At 37.2% G+C, this 14,938-nt stretch overlaps 1 protein-coding gene across 1 annotated transcript in view; it reads left to right on the top strand.

The window, feature by feature from the left end:
- Positions 1 to 1,167: 1,167 nt before the first annotated feature.
- SPAG16 (sperm associated antigen 16) overlaps positions 1,168 to 14,938 on the top strand; it is a 25,295-nt gene continuing 11,524 nt past the window's right edge. Inside the window, exons 1-4 of the mRNA XM_012802158.1 lie at positions 1,168 to 1,231; positions 1,337 to 1,399; positions 8,263 to 8,309; positions 9,602 to 9,697. Of these exons, the coding sequence (XP_012657612.1) occupies positions 1,168 to 1,231; positions 1,337 to 1,399; positions 8,263 to 8,309; positions 9,602 to 9,697 (270 nt within the window). The remainder of the gene's footprint in view (positions 1,232 to 1,336; positions 1,400 to 8,262; positions 8,310 to 9,601; positions 9,698 to 14,938) is intronic.

Below are 14,938 nucleotides of genomic sequence, written 5' to 3'. Positions count from 1 at the left end.
ATAACACCTAACATTTCTCATTGTCTTCTCTGTGCCTTGTAAGTTCTTAACATTTTTTGTCATTTTACATCTTGCAACCCTTTGAGGTAAGTAATAATATCCTTATTTACAAATGAGGAAACTGAGGTCTAGAGGCATTAAATAGTTTGCTCAAGGGTTCATAGCTAGTAAGGAGAGGAACCAGGCTCTGAATGACACCTCTCTCGCTCTAACAGGCTTTCAAGGACCTCTTTAGGAAGTCACCACTACTTTTTGGTAATAAATAAGTGTTTATAGAGTCATTGTTCAGTATGCAGTTTTCATCGAGAAATGCAGAAAAAAGAATTTTCAAGAAAAAGGTCTTTGATGATGCTTCTGATACATAAATAACATAAATCTGAGAAAGATCCTGTCAAGGCAACAGGACACACAATTAGGCAAATATCTACACGTTATGTTAGGGCCATGTGTGGCTCATAATTTTCATGACAGTGGCTTCACTTTGGCAAAAATCAATGTTACAAATACTATTCAAGTCCCAGTGTACGAAACCAAAGTCAAAGATGTCCAAATAAATACAGTAAAATCAAAATTAAGACATTGACTAAGGCAACAACTCCAGAGCTTCCCTGGGTCAGTCTCTCTTTTACGATTTCGAGATACCCCACCCCCACTCCGCTTTTGATTTTTCCTCCAGGCACTGAACATATTCCTCTTTTCTAGGAGTTTTCCCTGGGAACTCACGCTTGGGGCTCTACAAACATCTAAAATTCAAGGCCTAACAATAGGCCCGTGAGAACAAAGAGAAAGGCAATTGAGGGAAGGAAACCAAGAGAGAAAGAAATGCTAGGGTCAAAGTGAAAGGAAACCAAGCTGCCTCCCTAAAAAGCTGTAATCCAAGCATCTCGCGCTTTCCAGGAGCTGCGTCTCAAGCTCTCATGGTAACCAGGCAACAACGTTGTCAGGGTAACCGCGGAAGCGGGCCGGTCACCCGCGCGCAGGACTCGAGGAAGCCCTTTCGCGCCCGGGACTGGTCTCGGGTGGGAGGGCGCGTGAGGGAGCAGAGATCTCGCGAGAGCTGCGGGGGGCCGTCGGGAGACGCCGTCGCGGTTGCCCTTAGGGACTGCAGTGGGGCTGCCCGGGGCTGGGGCCGGGGCCGGGCTGGGGCCTGAGCCTGCAGCGCCACAAATGGCTGCTCAGCAAGGGATAGCCACCGTGGCCCTGCGGGTTCTGGAAGAAGCCCTGGCAGGGAGTTCGACGGCGGGCGGGAGTTTGACGCCAGGCGGGGGTTTGGCGGCCAGGAGTGTGACGCCAGGCGGGGGTCTGACGACTGGCGGGGGTCTGGGGGCGGCCGGAGGTTTGACGGCAGCCGGGGACGCGGCGGACTCGGCGGCCTCCGAGGGCGCCTACTACCTGGAGCGTATCCTTCCCGTGGAGGCGCGGCCTGCAGCGCTGCAGCGGTGACCGGTGTTGCTGGCGGAGGCCAGGGCTTACCCACCGCTGGGGGCGCTGTAGGAGGCTTAGGGCCACCGGGCCGGGGGCACGGCTGTGGGTCCTCAAGGTGGTGTCTTTGCCACTCTGGGCCCCCGCCCCCCACCCCCCATAGCTGCTTAATGAATTTCTCGCTTTTGACAAGTGTAGGGTGCCCGGTGCCTGTTGGAAGAGTTGGGAGACCTTGCAGGGCCTCACACTTAGTAACCACTCAGTAAATTCTGAGTGGAATGTTGCTTTTTATGTGAGGAGACACAACAAACTGATGCAGCCCTCCTTTCAGTGAACAGGTTTATCCTAATAAGCACTCACGCTTTTGCATAAATTTCTTAGGGTAAGCTTGGAAGAGTAGGTAGAAGCCGCTGCCATTGGACCTCGAGGAGCTCAAACTCAGAATACGCAACTCCTGATGCCATGTAGAATGGCAGATTGTCCATTGCTTAAATTTTTGGATCACCTTCCTGGATAGATTTGATTTTGATTATTTAATAATAACAACAATTGCTCTTTTTTATTGAGCAACTAAATGATCTAATAAATTGACAATGTTCAGACATGTTAGAAAATAAACTGGTGAGCAATTATTAGTGGGAGTCTCAGAAAAATTAACCATATATGGCTAATTTGGTTCACTGTTTTCTTGTGTAAGGCTCCTCCTGTAGGTACATAGATTGATCTTACTGGACAGATGGGGAGGGTTCTTGAGAAAAATACATCGAACTCCTTTCTGCAGGCAGGTAAGAGAGAGATGGTTATCTGTTTTATTCTTAATGGTAGCAAGGAAACTCCAGTCTGCCTTGTCTTACTTTTTTGTCCAGCTATCATACCTCTAACTTTAATTTGAGATTTCAGAGATCCAGAAATGATTCATTTTGTGAACTTTGACAAGCCATTTAACTGGTCCTAACTCAGGGTCGGTACACATCCATGTTACAGAGAGCTTTGGTGACTTTAGTTAAAATATTAAATAAAATATGTAGAATTTTATTGGCTGCAAAAATGATCTTGTAGAAATATAAATTTCAGTGGATTGAAATAGCTTTGAATGAAATACCTGGGTATATTTGTGTCAGAAATGAGGCTTTATTGGGTGGCACTTGTGGCTCAAAGGAGTAGGGCACCCGCCCCATATGCTGGAGGTGGCAGGTTCAAAACCCAGACCCAGTCAAAAACTCCAAAAAAAAAAAAAAAAAAAAGAAGCTTTATCTTCTGTTTTTATAGCTGTAACAGGCTACTTTTTCCCCAGGAATATTACTTTTAATTTTTTTTTTTTTTTTTGAGACAGAGTCTCACTTTGTCACCCTCAGTAGAGTGCTGTGGCATTCACACCTCACAGCATCCTCAAACTCTTGGGCTTAAGTGATTGTCTTGCCTTGCCCTGACTTCCCAAGTAGCTGGGACTACAGGCTCCCACCACAATGCTCTGCTATTATTAAAGAGGGGTCCCACTCTGGCTCAGACCAGCAATGCACACACCTCAATTTCCCAGAGTGCTAGGATTACAGGTGTGAGTTATGGCACCTGGCCTGTAATATTCCTTTTTAAATTGAAAAATTGATTGGAATAATTCTTTCTGAGCTATCATAAGTACGAAGTTATCCAGTGTCCTTACTAGTGAATGGTAACCAGTCATTTTGTAATTTTTCTTATAAAAATAATTTGTATAATTACATAGTTTGTTAACATGAGAATAATACAATGAGGAAGCTTTTTGCAAACATCTTTGTGAAATAAATGGTAGGATTCCAACATATGTAACTTTTAGCAATGGAAATTGGGTTTACTTAATTTGCAGGGAGATGACTGAGTCACAGCTATGAACAGGTAGCAGTTTGCAAATCTGTCTTAGGAAGACTTATGAATAATGAATGACATTTACAAAGATAAGTCTAATTTTTTAGAATTTTATCGTCCAGTTTGTGAACTATCTGACCTTTTGATTTTTTTCTGTCTCTCTTTGATTAAGTCTCTACTATTTGTGTTTCAACCAAAGGGTAGTCAGAGGATGGCAAAGTTAAACAGTTGACCAGTCTATTTTGCAATATTCAGTATTAAGGGAAGAGATTTAGTCATGGAAGAGTCTTTAACTGTTAGTTAAAATGAAGTTTGAGGATTACTTGTGAATGCCAATTATTCTTATATCCTTAGGCTTTTCTCACATGCATAATTAAGAGTTGCCTGTATCATGTTATTTGACATTGTTTCTAAAGGCAATTATGATAGTTGCTGAAGTGAGACTTTCTTTGGTTTAACGTCTTTAGCTTTTAGGTAATTTAATTGAGCTACTGCGAGGGATAAATAAAAATTATATGCACAAATGAATCAGAAATCTGATGTCCTCTGCTTTGCACGTATACTTAATCACTTCTAATCTGCATTTGGCCCTGGACTTCCCTTATTTATAACTGAACAGATGCTCCTAGTACACTAGACAATGAATTATCAATACTAAGCAATCCTTTAAAAGAGGTTGACTTGAATTTTCCAGGAAATCATCCACTTTTCTGCTCTTGAACATTTAAACATAAAGAACATGGTTGGACTAATGTGGTCTAAACCAGAACAAGCCAGGATCCACCTTGGGGCAAATGTGTCATTAATAAAGGCCACATGTCTTTTTATAACAATTTAGATACTGTTCTTAGGGAAAAGGAATTCTTATCCCTGCAACACCCTTTCCTTGTCATACCTTAGCTGTAACAGTACCACCTATTTCTCTTCTGAGAACTTTGCAGTATGATTGCTTTATATATTTTAAACTTCCACAAGGAAGATACAGACATACACAGCAACATAGTTCTTAGCTATCAGCAGAAATTTAAGAAACTTAGTTACAAAGAGTAACTCTACATGAGTACTCTGTAGAACTCTTCATTAGAAAAATATTTGCAGGCAACCCTTTAGGGACCCCATCCATTGTGTTGGAAGCTTTCCTATCTTCTAATAAACAATCACTCTATCATTCCTAAAAAAAAAAAAAAAAGTATTTGCAACAATATAAAAGATAAGGCTAGATTTTAACTATGTAATAATTAAAAGGCCAAGCAGTTATCTTTAGAATTTGGAAAGAAAGTTGATTGTCTTTTGTGAATGAATTTTCTTTTAGAAATCAAGCCACTTTGGGTACGGTTCCCAATTGTATTACAGAGTAGAGACTATTTATTAATGTATGGCAGTGGATGTTTGGCAGTACCCTATTCCAATTGGAAGATGCAGTTAGGATGAATTTGTACTGAGGAAGCTAGAGGTTAATTGGTTTTGTTGTTATTTATCTAAAAGAAGACTTTGTTCAAGGAAGAGTAATAGAATATGTGAACCCTGGGAAAGTGTATTGTTTTTGTTACCTACCTCCCTTCACTGGAGTCACTGCTCCCCTAATTAACTTTTAATTATTACAAATTTCTAGGCATTCTAATATTGCGAATTTGGCTTCTTTAGATAGTGGCTTTAAGTTTTCTGGCCACTGAAAAGGTTTCCTGCCTCCAGCAGCTCTTTCTGAGAGTTAAGTAAGTTTAAGCTAGTCCTTCCAAACTCCTCAGCTCTGGATGCAGTCCCAAAGTCAACTGTTTGAAGCTGCAAAATCAAGGATTCTGGAATCTGAAATACAAAAATAACACTAGGTCAATGGTGCATCTGAGATGCATGATGTCTTTTTAAGTACTTTATCTTTCCAGTCTTTAACTGCAATGTAATGTTTTTTGATGCCTTTAATTAAAATTAAAGTTTGTCATTTGGCTTTTTATTATTTTGTTGTGTATTTTTAACATTTTGGTTTTTTGCAAAATTAAATAGTTTAGTAAGTGAAAAGAATTATAAATATTATGCATAGATTTCTTTTTATCTTTTTAAAATATAATTATTCCCTTAGATAAATGTCTTAGACTTTTTTGTTCATTATAAAGTGATACTTCTCTGAAATATTTATAGTATTAAGTGAAAAAACATTTTTAAAGTCCTTAATTTTTAATTATATACTCAATATGTTTCTTATCATTGCAAAACTTAAATTGTCCATGGTGCTTAAATATTAGAATATATGTATCCTACATATATTTAAATCTCAAGGGTAGACAATCTGAATATAGAATCTAGACCAAGAGCCTTGTTAGTAACGCCAGAGTGTTGGATTTTACATGTATGAAAGTCATAGGTTATTTGAAGGGAAAAACAAAAATGTGTTTTGTGTCCTCCAGTGTTGGCAGACTTTAATGTGCATATGAATTGTCTGTGGATCTTTAAATGAAAATTCTAATTCAGTCTGGGAGAGGGCTGAAAATCTGCATTACTAACTAGCTCCCAGGTGCTGCCGGTGCTGCGGCTGTGGCCTAAGGAGTACAACAAATATCTTGACCTTTATTTAGCCTTTACATTTTCAGGTAGAAGTGTAATATGTGGAACCCATATTTTTGAATCTCCTGGCTTAGAAGCTAGAAATACACCACCACCCACCATGAGAACTATGAGCCTTATATGCTGAAAAAAGAGTTATTTTCTAGTTTCTGAGGCAGAAGATCTGCAATAGCTATTTAGGACTGGGGTGACCAATAATTTTCCACTTTTCTACCAGCTCCCTAGTATGTGGTATTAAAGAGAACTCTGAGACCTCATCAAAACTCAGTGGTATTGAGTGCAGGGAGCAAACAGCAATGGGGCAAGTGACCACAGGCATGCTTGTCACTTGCCATCATTGGTTTATATTATTCGGTTAACTTACTTTACGTAAACTAGCATTCTTAAGAAAAGGAACATGACTATGATGTTTGCTATTTATAGTCCTTTTATTTCAGTTTAATAAGTAAAATGTTGATCATGGAGGATCCAGGCCTGATTTTAGATTGTATACATTGGTTTTGCAGTGATGGTAAATATTATAAAGTGATTTCTATCTATAGTAGCTTTGGGAAATCATGTACAAATATAAGTAGCTATGCATCTCAGTCCAGTTCTTTATAATGATGCAGTTGCTGCTGGCACTGATCACTACCTACAAATGCAGCAGCAGAACAGACCAGCGTGTGAGGAGCCTTGTGTGCTGCTCAGATCTGAAAATTGTTCTTTGGCTTCTGGCTCTGGACCGTGTGCAGAGTGTTGTTTGTCACCTCCTCATACCAACTGTCACTTCACGCTCTGCTCTGTGATACCTAGCCAGAATACTTCTCAAGGCTTCTGGCCATTGTGTCTTCTGTAGTATGGCATTGGGTTTGGGGCTCCCTGGCAGTTTTAGTATGGGTGTTACATTGGCCAATTTTCTGATAGGATCTACAATGTCAGGATCTGGTACAGATTTTACTAGTGCAGAAACTACCAGTTAGTTCACCCATGGTGACCAAGTACCAGGGAATTGATTCATACTACGCAAACTCAAAAGTGCCACTAAATTCCTTCCAGAGCAAGTAGAGATTTGCAGTCTGTGTCTAGGTTGGGTCTTGACTACAAACCTTGGCCTGGAAATGGATAGTGCTTTGGGCTGTGGCTTCAGAGCAGGGAGGCAAGGGAGCCACAGACAGTCCCTTGGGCAAAAGCAAACTAGAAACCCAGGCACAGTATTGTCAAGTCAAGGTCAAGCAGACAGATAGACAAGAAGCAGATGTGAGGGGACTACGGTGTAGAAAAAAAATGAATTAACTGGAATCAGTGGTGTTATTTGAAGGACTGTTGAACAGGTAGGGGCAAGTGAGTTTTGTTAGCGCTCAGAGTCAGCTTGGCATTAAGAAACTGATTTTAAGCCAGAATGCAGTGGAAAATAAGTTTGTATGTGAATTGTCACCAGCTTAATAGTATCTGTGTTTGCTGGAGAGCAGTATTACTTAAGAGATTAAAAGTCAAAATAAGAAAGTTGCTCAGTAAAGTAGAACCACAGGAAAGGGTTCATCTCTCAGATGATTCTTGATGAATTGCCTTTTCTACTCTGGCAAGATTGCTGACCAAACGGTAAAGCTCATGAGACCTATGGCATTTACTACATCTTTACCTTTATCTTATTTCTACTGTTTTCCTTCTCTCCTCCACTTACCAATTCATTTATTGTTATAGTTTATATGTTATACATATTTATAAACTACAGAGTCACTTTGAAATGCGATTGTGTATTTGTCCATGTCCAATTAACACATGCATATACACAATGTGCCGTTTACTCTTTTGTCTCTAATTTATGTTGCCTTGTGACACTATGTATATTTGTGTGAGTCTTGTTGGAATCAAGGTGGAAATCATTAGATGGCTAATAGTCAAAGAGAAAAGAAATGTCATTTTTCATGCATTTGGGTTGTGAAAAATAATAATTAAAATACTCGCTAAAATTTTGTATTTTAGACTGGGTGTGGTGGCTCACTCCTGTAATCCTAGTACTCTGGGAGGCTGAGATGGGTGGATCACCGGAGTTCAGGAGTTGGAGACCACCCTGAATAAGAGGAAGACCCCATCTCTACTAAAAAATAGAAAAAATTGTGGGGCTTTTTGGCAAGTTCCTGTGGTCCCAGCTACTCAGGAGGCTGAGGCAGGAGGGTCACTTGAGTTTAAGAGTTTGAAGTTTATGTGGGCTGGGTAGATGCCATGGTGTTCTAAGTAGGGTGATAGAGTGAGAATTTCTTTCTCTCAAAAAAAATTAATTTTAAGTATCTAGATTCATAGGCCATATTGGGGGCAAAATTTAAGCAAATAAAATTACATGTATTTACCAAGTTCTAGTGAGATAATTGAATCCAATACCATATTTTAAGATCAACTAAAATTTTGATACAATAATTTTATTTCATACTTACTGAGATTAAAACTTGACAAGATATTCAGAGGTCACTATAACTGAAGCATCTGAAGAGGATTATGAATATGAAGAGGTAATTTTTAAATTTTGAATATTCTGTAAATTCACTGCTGTCATTCTCATGAAATATTCATTTTATTTTCTGAAATATATAAGCGTATTTTTCCCTTAAACATTTTTTCAAATTTAGCTAATATCAGTGTATTAAGAGTGAGATATGAATCTTGTATTTAAATATTTAGATTGGATAAAACATCTGGCTTTTTAGGTTTTCCAATTAATTGTCCTTTGGAGTGAGCTCCTTATCACTTGCCTTCTGGAGCCATGGCATAGACTGTCACCTCTGTTCAGGAGGTATTTGCTGCCATCCAGTCTTCTCTTGGCTGGGATTCTAAATTCTTACTACTCAGTTGGAACTTAGGCCTTATGCTTCCTTCCAGCTTCAATGTACTTCATCTATGTAGTTCTTATCTCAGAGCTTCTTTTATTTCATTCTTTCCATGAGGCTTGTCATTATTTCCACACATGGAGGATAAAGTCATACCTAGATGACAGGGCCATGAATGAAAATTTGGGGCAAGACTGGTAAGCCTGGGAGAGCAAGAGACAGTACAAACATGGGAGACGAGTTTTTCATTGCTGCTGATAAAACAGAGATAGTTTGTATAATATGAAGTTCTTGAAAGAGTTAATAAATGTAAAGGGCTTAAAACAGTGATCAGTACATAAAAAGCATGTAGTAAGTGTTAACTGTCATTAAAATAACTATAGAACATTGTATTATTTCAAGATTGTACCACTGAGTTTTGCTTGGTTTTTCAATAAACTAGAGTTTGTAGTTAGTTGCTAGTAGTTATGAAAAAGTAATGGTGGAGGATACCTGGGATGGGGAGAGGGCAGCATTTAGGGGAGCCTGGTTTTTTTTCCAATGGAATTGTTAGATGACATTTACCATTATAGATAAAAGCAGTTGCCCACATGCTAATCTTTTTTTTTTTTTTTCTTTTTTTTATTGAACGGTAACTATGTACATTAATGCACTTCTAGGGTACAGTGTGGGGTTTTCACATGCAATCTGAAATACTTCCATCAACTGGTCAACACAGCCTTCATGTCATTTTCTCAGTTACCACATGCTAATCTTGACTTTATTTTAAGTGACATTGAGTGATGTTTACAAGGAAGTCAGAATGCTGCCTGCTTGTTGGTTATCCATTATTCATAGATCTTCAGAATGACATACTGTCTTACATAAAGTGTATTTTCTTATCCTTTGCTATGTGAACAAAAATTATTTCTAAAATGAAATAGGGGACTTTATATTTCTCTTCACTCTTTTTATCCTTCTCTCTATCTGTGACCTAGATACCAGACGACAATTTTAGCATTCCAGAAGGTGAAGAAGATCTGGCAAAAGCAATTCAGATGGTCCAAGAACAAGCTACAGATACTCAAATTCTGGTGAGAATTGGGAACACTACCGTAGCCTATACATTAGCAGTGATACTTTTATATGAAGTTTTGAAACTCATTAAATACTTTACCTTACTTATTAAATGCAATCTGCCGTGTCTTCTTCATTTCCATTTCTTTGTTATCAAGCCTTCACTTTTGGTAGGTAGTCATGTTCCCTCTTTGTGTTGTCATTCTCCATGTCATGGTCACTCTGGCATGATTCTGCAGGGAATGCTTAACATATTTTGACTTTTCTTAGGAGGCTTTAAGGAATATTTTGACAGATGCTTTTTAATTACAGTACTAGCAATTAAAAATATATAAAACTGATGGCATTCCTATAAAATTGAAAACTCATTCAAAAACTGAAAATCCTGATAGAAAAAAATGTTTTAAAAACATTTTTCATATCTACATAAAGAAGGATGCTTTTTTTTAATGATTAAACTTTTATATACTGAGCAATATAAAGGAAATTTTGATACCCTTATTCAATTGCAGATTTGATTTTCTCAGTGCAAAATAGTAAGACTTTGCTCCATGTTATACTCTGAATCAATCCATCTATATTCTGTAGACTTCCTCAGTCTAGGAATCTAGTAATTCGTTTCTAAAATATCTATCCTCTCAAAATTGAAAAAAAAACAAAGCTGAAAAGGAAGATTTAATGAAGCCACAATGGATTACATTCATTTGTAAATGAATGGCTCTAGATCATAGTAAATGCCAATCTTTAATGCGTCCTACCAATAGAGTTCCTTCATGGTAGACACAGAGTGAGATCTACTGCCTAGACTTATTAGTCTGTTGACTACCTCAATGCAAAAGATTTATAGGAACAGTTTTAAAATACAGCATTTTCAGTGAACTACAACTGAATTGTTATTGATTGTTCATCATTTTCTTGCTTTGACAACCTTAAGTCCAGAAGAGTTTTTAAAAATGACTTATATATCAATTATTTTTATCAGTATCTGGTAGACAGACCTAATATAGTGCTTGGCACATAGTAGGCACTAAACAAATAGCAGTTGAATTAGTGGATAAATAAATTAATACTTGAATGAAAAAATGATGAATGAAACTGTAATTGGTTCTTTGTATGGTGGTATCATGCTAGAACAGCAACCTCTAACCTTTTCCGAGACTGGTTTCATGGAAGATAATTTTTCCATGGATTATGAGGGGGATGACTTTAGGATGATTCATCCACCTGCATGGTATACTTTACTTCTATTATTACAACATTGTAATATATAATGAAATAATTATATAAATCACCATAATGCACTCACTCTCTGTGCTATGATAATCTGTATTTGCAGTCACTCCTCAGTGCTAGCATCACTCCCTCATCTTCATCTCAGATATCAGGCATTAGAGTCTCATAAGGAGCAAACAACCTAGATCCCTTGCTTGCACAGTTTACAGTAGGGTTCACTCTCCTATGAGAATCTAATGTCACTGCTGATCTGATAGGAAGTAGAGCTCAGGAGGTGATGCCAGTGATGGGGGGCTGTTGTGGATACAGACAAAGCTGTGCTCACTCGCCTGCTGTTCATCTGCTGCTGTGTGGCCAGTTCATAGCAGGCCATGGACCCATACTGGTCTGCAGCCTGGGGCTTGGAGACCACGGTGCTGGAAGATGTTTATAAATTCAAAGATGAATCAAAAGTGGACAACTAGGGAAGAAATACAGTGTAGTAGCTGTTATATCTACCAGCCAAATAACAGTAGTAGTCTTTTATCAATTTATTAGAAGCTTTTATTTATCATAACCTTGTAAGAGTGGCCATTTTAGATTTCTGGCATGTTTGTACCTTGTTGAATCTCATTTTAGGTTCTTTTTACCTGGATTTTTAGAATAGAGAAGCATGAGTCCTATGTACTGAATTTTGATGTGAGGACAATTGATGACAATTAATGACATGGTGGGGGTAGGGGAAGGGGAGAGCAGAGGGAGGAAGAAGGAGGGAGGGGTGGGGAAGGAAATAGCAGAGAGAGGGAAGGAGGGGGTGGGGTCTCGGTGTGTGCCACACCTTTTGGGGGCAAGACACGATTGTAAGAGGGACTTTACCTAACAAATGCGATCAGTGAAACCAGGTTTCTTGTGCCCTCAATGAATCCCCAACAATAAATTAAAAAAAATAAAATAAAAAGAAAAGGAAGCAGTGAGGAACAAGGAAGGGAGAGAAAGTGACTCTGATAATATTCCTCAAAGATTAATTTAAAACTACATATGTTATAAAAATAAACCTATTTAAAAGTAAAAAAAAAAAAAAGAAAAAGTTGCCCTTGAGCTGCTAAAATTAAATTTAAATTCATGTTATTGTAAGCATATTAATTATATCTTTTAATTTGCCTTTTATTTCTATTGTATATTTTGATCTCCAAAAATTAGCTTTAATTGTGCCATGGACTCTCTAAAGAATATTTATTGCTTATTATATATATTTTCTTTTGTTAAGAACGAATTATATTTGTCTATAAATAAGATACATTGTCTTCTGTGAGAGGGTGCAGTAGTCCCTATGCAATAGAACTTTAAAAATTTTCCTTAAAGATTGTAAGTAAAAGGTTAGGATACCTTTTGTAATAGAAATAGTCTTATTTGATAAAAAATTAACAAAGATTACTTAATGAATAGTTGATACTAAAACAACTTTTTATGATTTTCTTCAGACGTTGGTAACATGATTAAATATTTGAGAATTGATTGCATTGTTTATTTTATAAACTTTAAATTGTGTATTTGATGTACTGTCATTTTCCTTAGTAGGTACAATGGTCTGAGATCTGTTTGTTATATTTAATTTGACTAGAAAAAAATTGAGAAGGTATCAAGTGATAATCTCTAAAAAATGTGTAGTTTGGCTATATCATCCATTGTTTCTTGAAACTGAAATCTTTTTCAAGTTTGTGTGGACATGCGTGTATTTTTTAGATATCTCTCTCTGTGTATACTAGGGGGTGCCAAAAAATGTTTACACATATTAAGAGATGTTTTATGTATTATGAACACTAGGAGTAACTGCTTTTAGTACTTCTTGTAATTGCAGAAGTCAAAGGTGACCTGTATTCATCTTTTGTTATTGGTAGTCATTCAAGGTCAAACAATAAAGTTCTCGAACTCATCCTAGAAAAAGTGCTACATACCTCATAGCTGAATATGACAATGGTCGCCTTTGAACTACTCCCCTTGGGAAGCTATGCTCTGATGGCAACACCTAGACCACCCTTTGAAGCACTTTTGAAACCCTTTTTCTGGAATGACCACTGGAACTGATTGTTGTGTGGTACACAAAAACACACAACAACAAAAGCGAATGCCACTTAGCAAGACACCATCGCACATTGACACAGACACTTGTGACATACCGATGTACCTGGTTATGAAACCTCACTGAGTTGTACAGCGCTGCCAACTTCAGCACACAGTGGCAATTTGCAAACTTAATTGTCAGACCTTGTACAATGACAGCTCTGATGGCCATTCCAGAAAAAGATTTCCAAAATTGCTTTAAAGGGTGGACTAGGCACTAGTGTCAATGCATAGCTTCTCAAGGGGAGTACTTGGAAGGTGACTGTAGTGATATTCAGCAATGAGTTTATGTAGCACTTTTTCTAGGATGAGTTTGCGAACTTAATTGTCATATCTTGTATAGTAAGTATTACAATTTTAATACAGTTTTTTCCTTTCTTAAAAGGTTTATACATTTTTTGGCACCCTCTGTGTGTGCATATGTGTGTGCATGTGCACATACACATGCACAGAAGGTATGTGTGTAAATATATATACATGCACACTTACATTTTTTATATATACCACATACATATGTAGAGAGTGTGTGTAAGTATATTCCTTAGAGAATTTGCATGTAATTTTATGAAATGAAAATCCTACTTAGATTTAAGCCGGGTATCACCTTTAAGCTCTGAGAATTCTTCTAAATATATTATTAATTTTTTTGATAATCCTTTAGCCTCTTTTGGTCTTGGTTTTTTGTTTTGTTTTCAACATGCAATTCAAAGGTCCTTTGTATTTCCATCATTCTGCAATGACTTCCAATTTTTTTAAAATTAGAATTTTGATCTTTACAGATAACGGTGACAGGGTACCCAGATCATACGATTATTAAATTCCCTGACATCTCTCCTCCTCCTCTGCTTTCTCCTCTTGCACTTTTCCAGTCGTCTAAGAATTTAAGTAGAATTCAGGACATTTCTTTGGAATATTCAAGTACTTTCAAAGAAGACCAGCTGATAGCTGACTCAAACTAAAGTGTTGCTTAGCACATTTATCAGTAGTTTTCAGAGTACTGTGGAAGGTTAGGGGTGCATAGACCTCTTTCAGGAGGTTTAAGTTGTCCTCCATTTTCAAACTACACATATGCCTGAGGTTCTTCAAATAGCTCAACCAGGACAACACATTTCAACAGGTTGAATGTGGAAGCAAATATGGTGATCATCCGGTTTTATCTACACATTAAAAAGATTTGCAAAATTTGTAGCAGTGTCATTCTTCTCAATTATTTTTTTTCTGTGTCCGAAAATAGTTTTTTTATAACAAATGTTAATATGTGTTACTGTGTAAAAGTTCTATTGTATTTATTTTCAAGTAAATATATATTTGAAAATTTAAGTTCTACCGTGGTAAGTCTCGATAGGTATAACTCACAGAAACAAAAGATATTTGCTGTCTTTAGTAATTTGTAAGAGTACAAAAGTGTCTGTGAACCTATCCTTTGAGAAATTTTATGGAGTTGTATTCTAAGATTTTTAAATTATATTGATTAAAAATTAATATAAAATATTTTTCTTGCTAAGAATTGTGTTGGTATAATAAAAATGCATTCTAGTATTAGTAAATTTTTATTCCTTTTATTTAGATCTAATTTCTGAGGAATTAGTGCCATGAACTTAAATCCATGTGTCATAATGTTAATGAAATAAATAATATTTCTCACTTTTATAAGTTCAGTTACTGAGTCACAATTAAAAGAGCTGTTTGGCATTATTGAGATCCTAGTCTCTTGATGTACACATGTAATTTCAACTGAAAAACTAGGCTTTTTTTTTTTTTTTTTGAGAGTCTCACTTTCTTGTCCCTAGTTGAATGTCATGTCATCATAGCTCATAGCAACCTCAAACTCTTGGGCTGAAGAAATCCTCTTGCCTCAGCCTCCCAAGCAGTAGCTGGGACTATAGGCATCGGCCACAATGCCTGGCTAGTTTTTTTTTTTTTTT

Source organism: Otolemur garnettii, unplaced genomic scaffold (assembly GCF_000181295.1).
Source record: "Otolemur garnettii isolate 467f Iridium unplaced genomic scaffold, OtoGar3 scaffold00013, whole genome shotgun sequence".
Lineage (NCBI taxonomy): Eukaryota > Metazoa > Chordata > Mammalia > Primates > Galagidae > Otolemur > Otolemur garnettii.
This window is presented reverse-complemented; position numbering and strand designations above follow the sequence as displayed.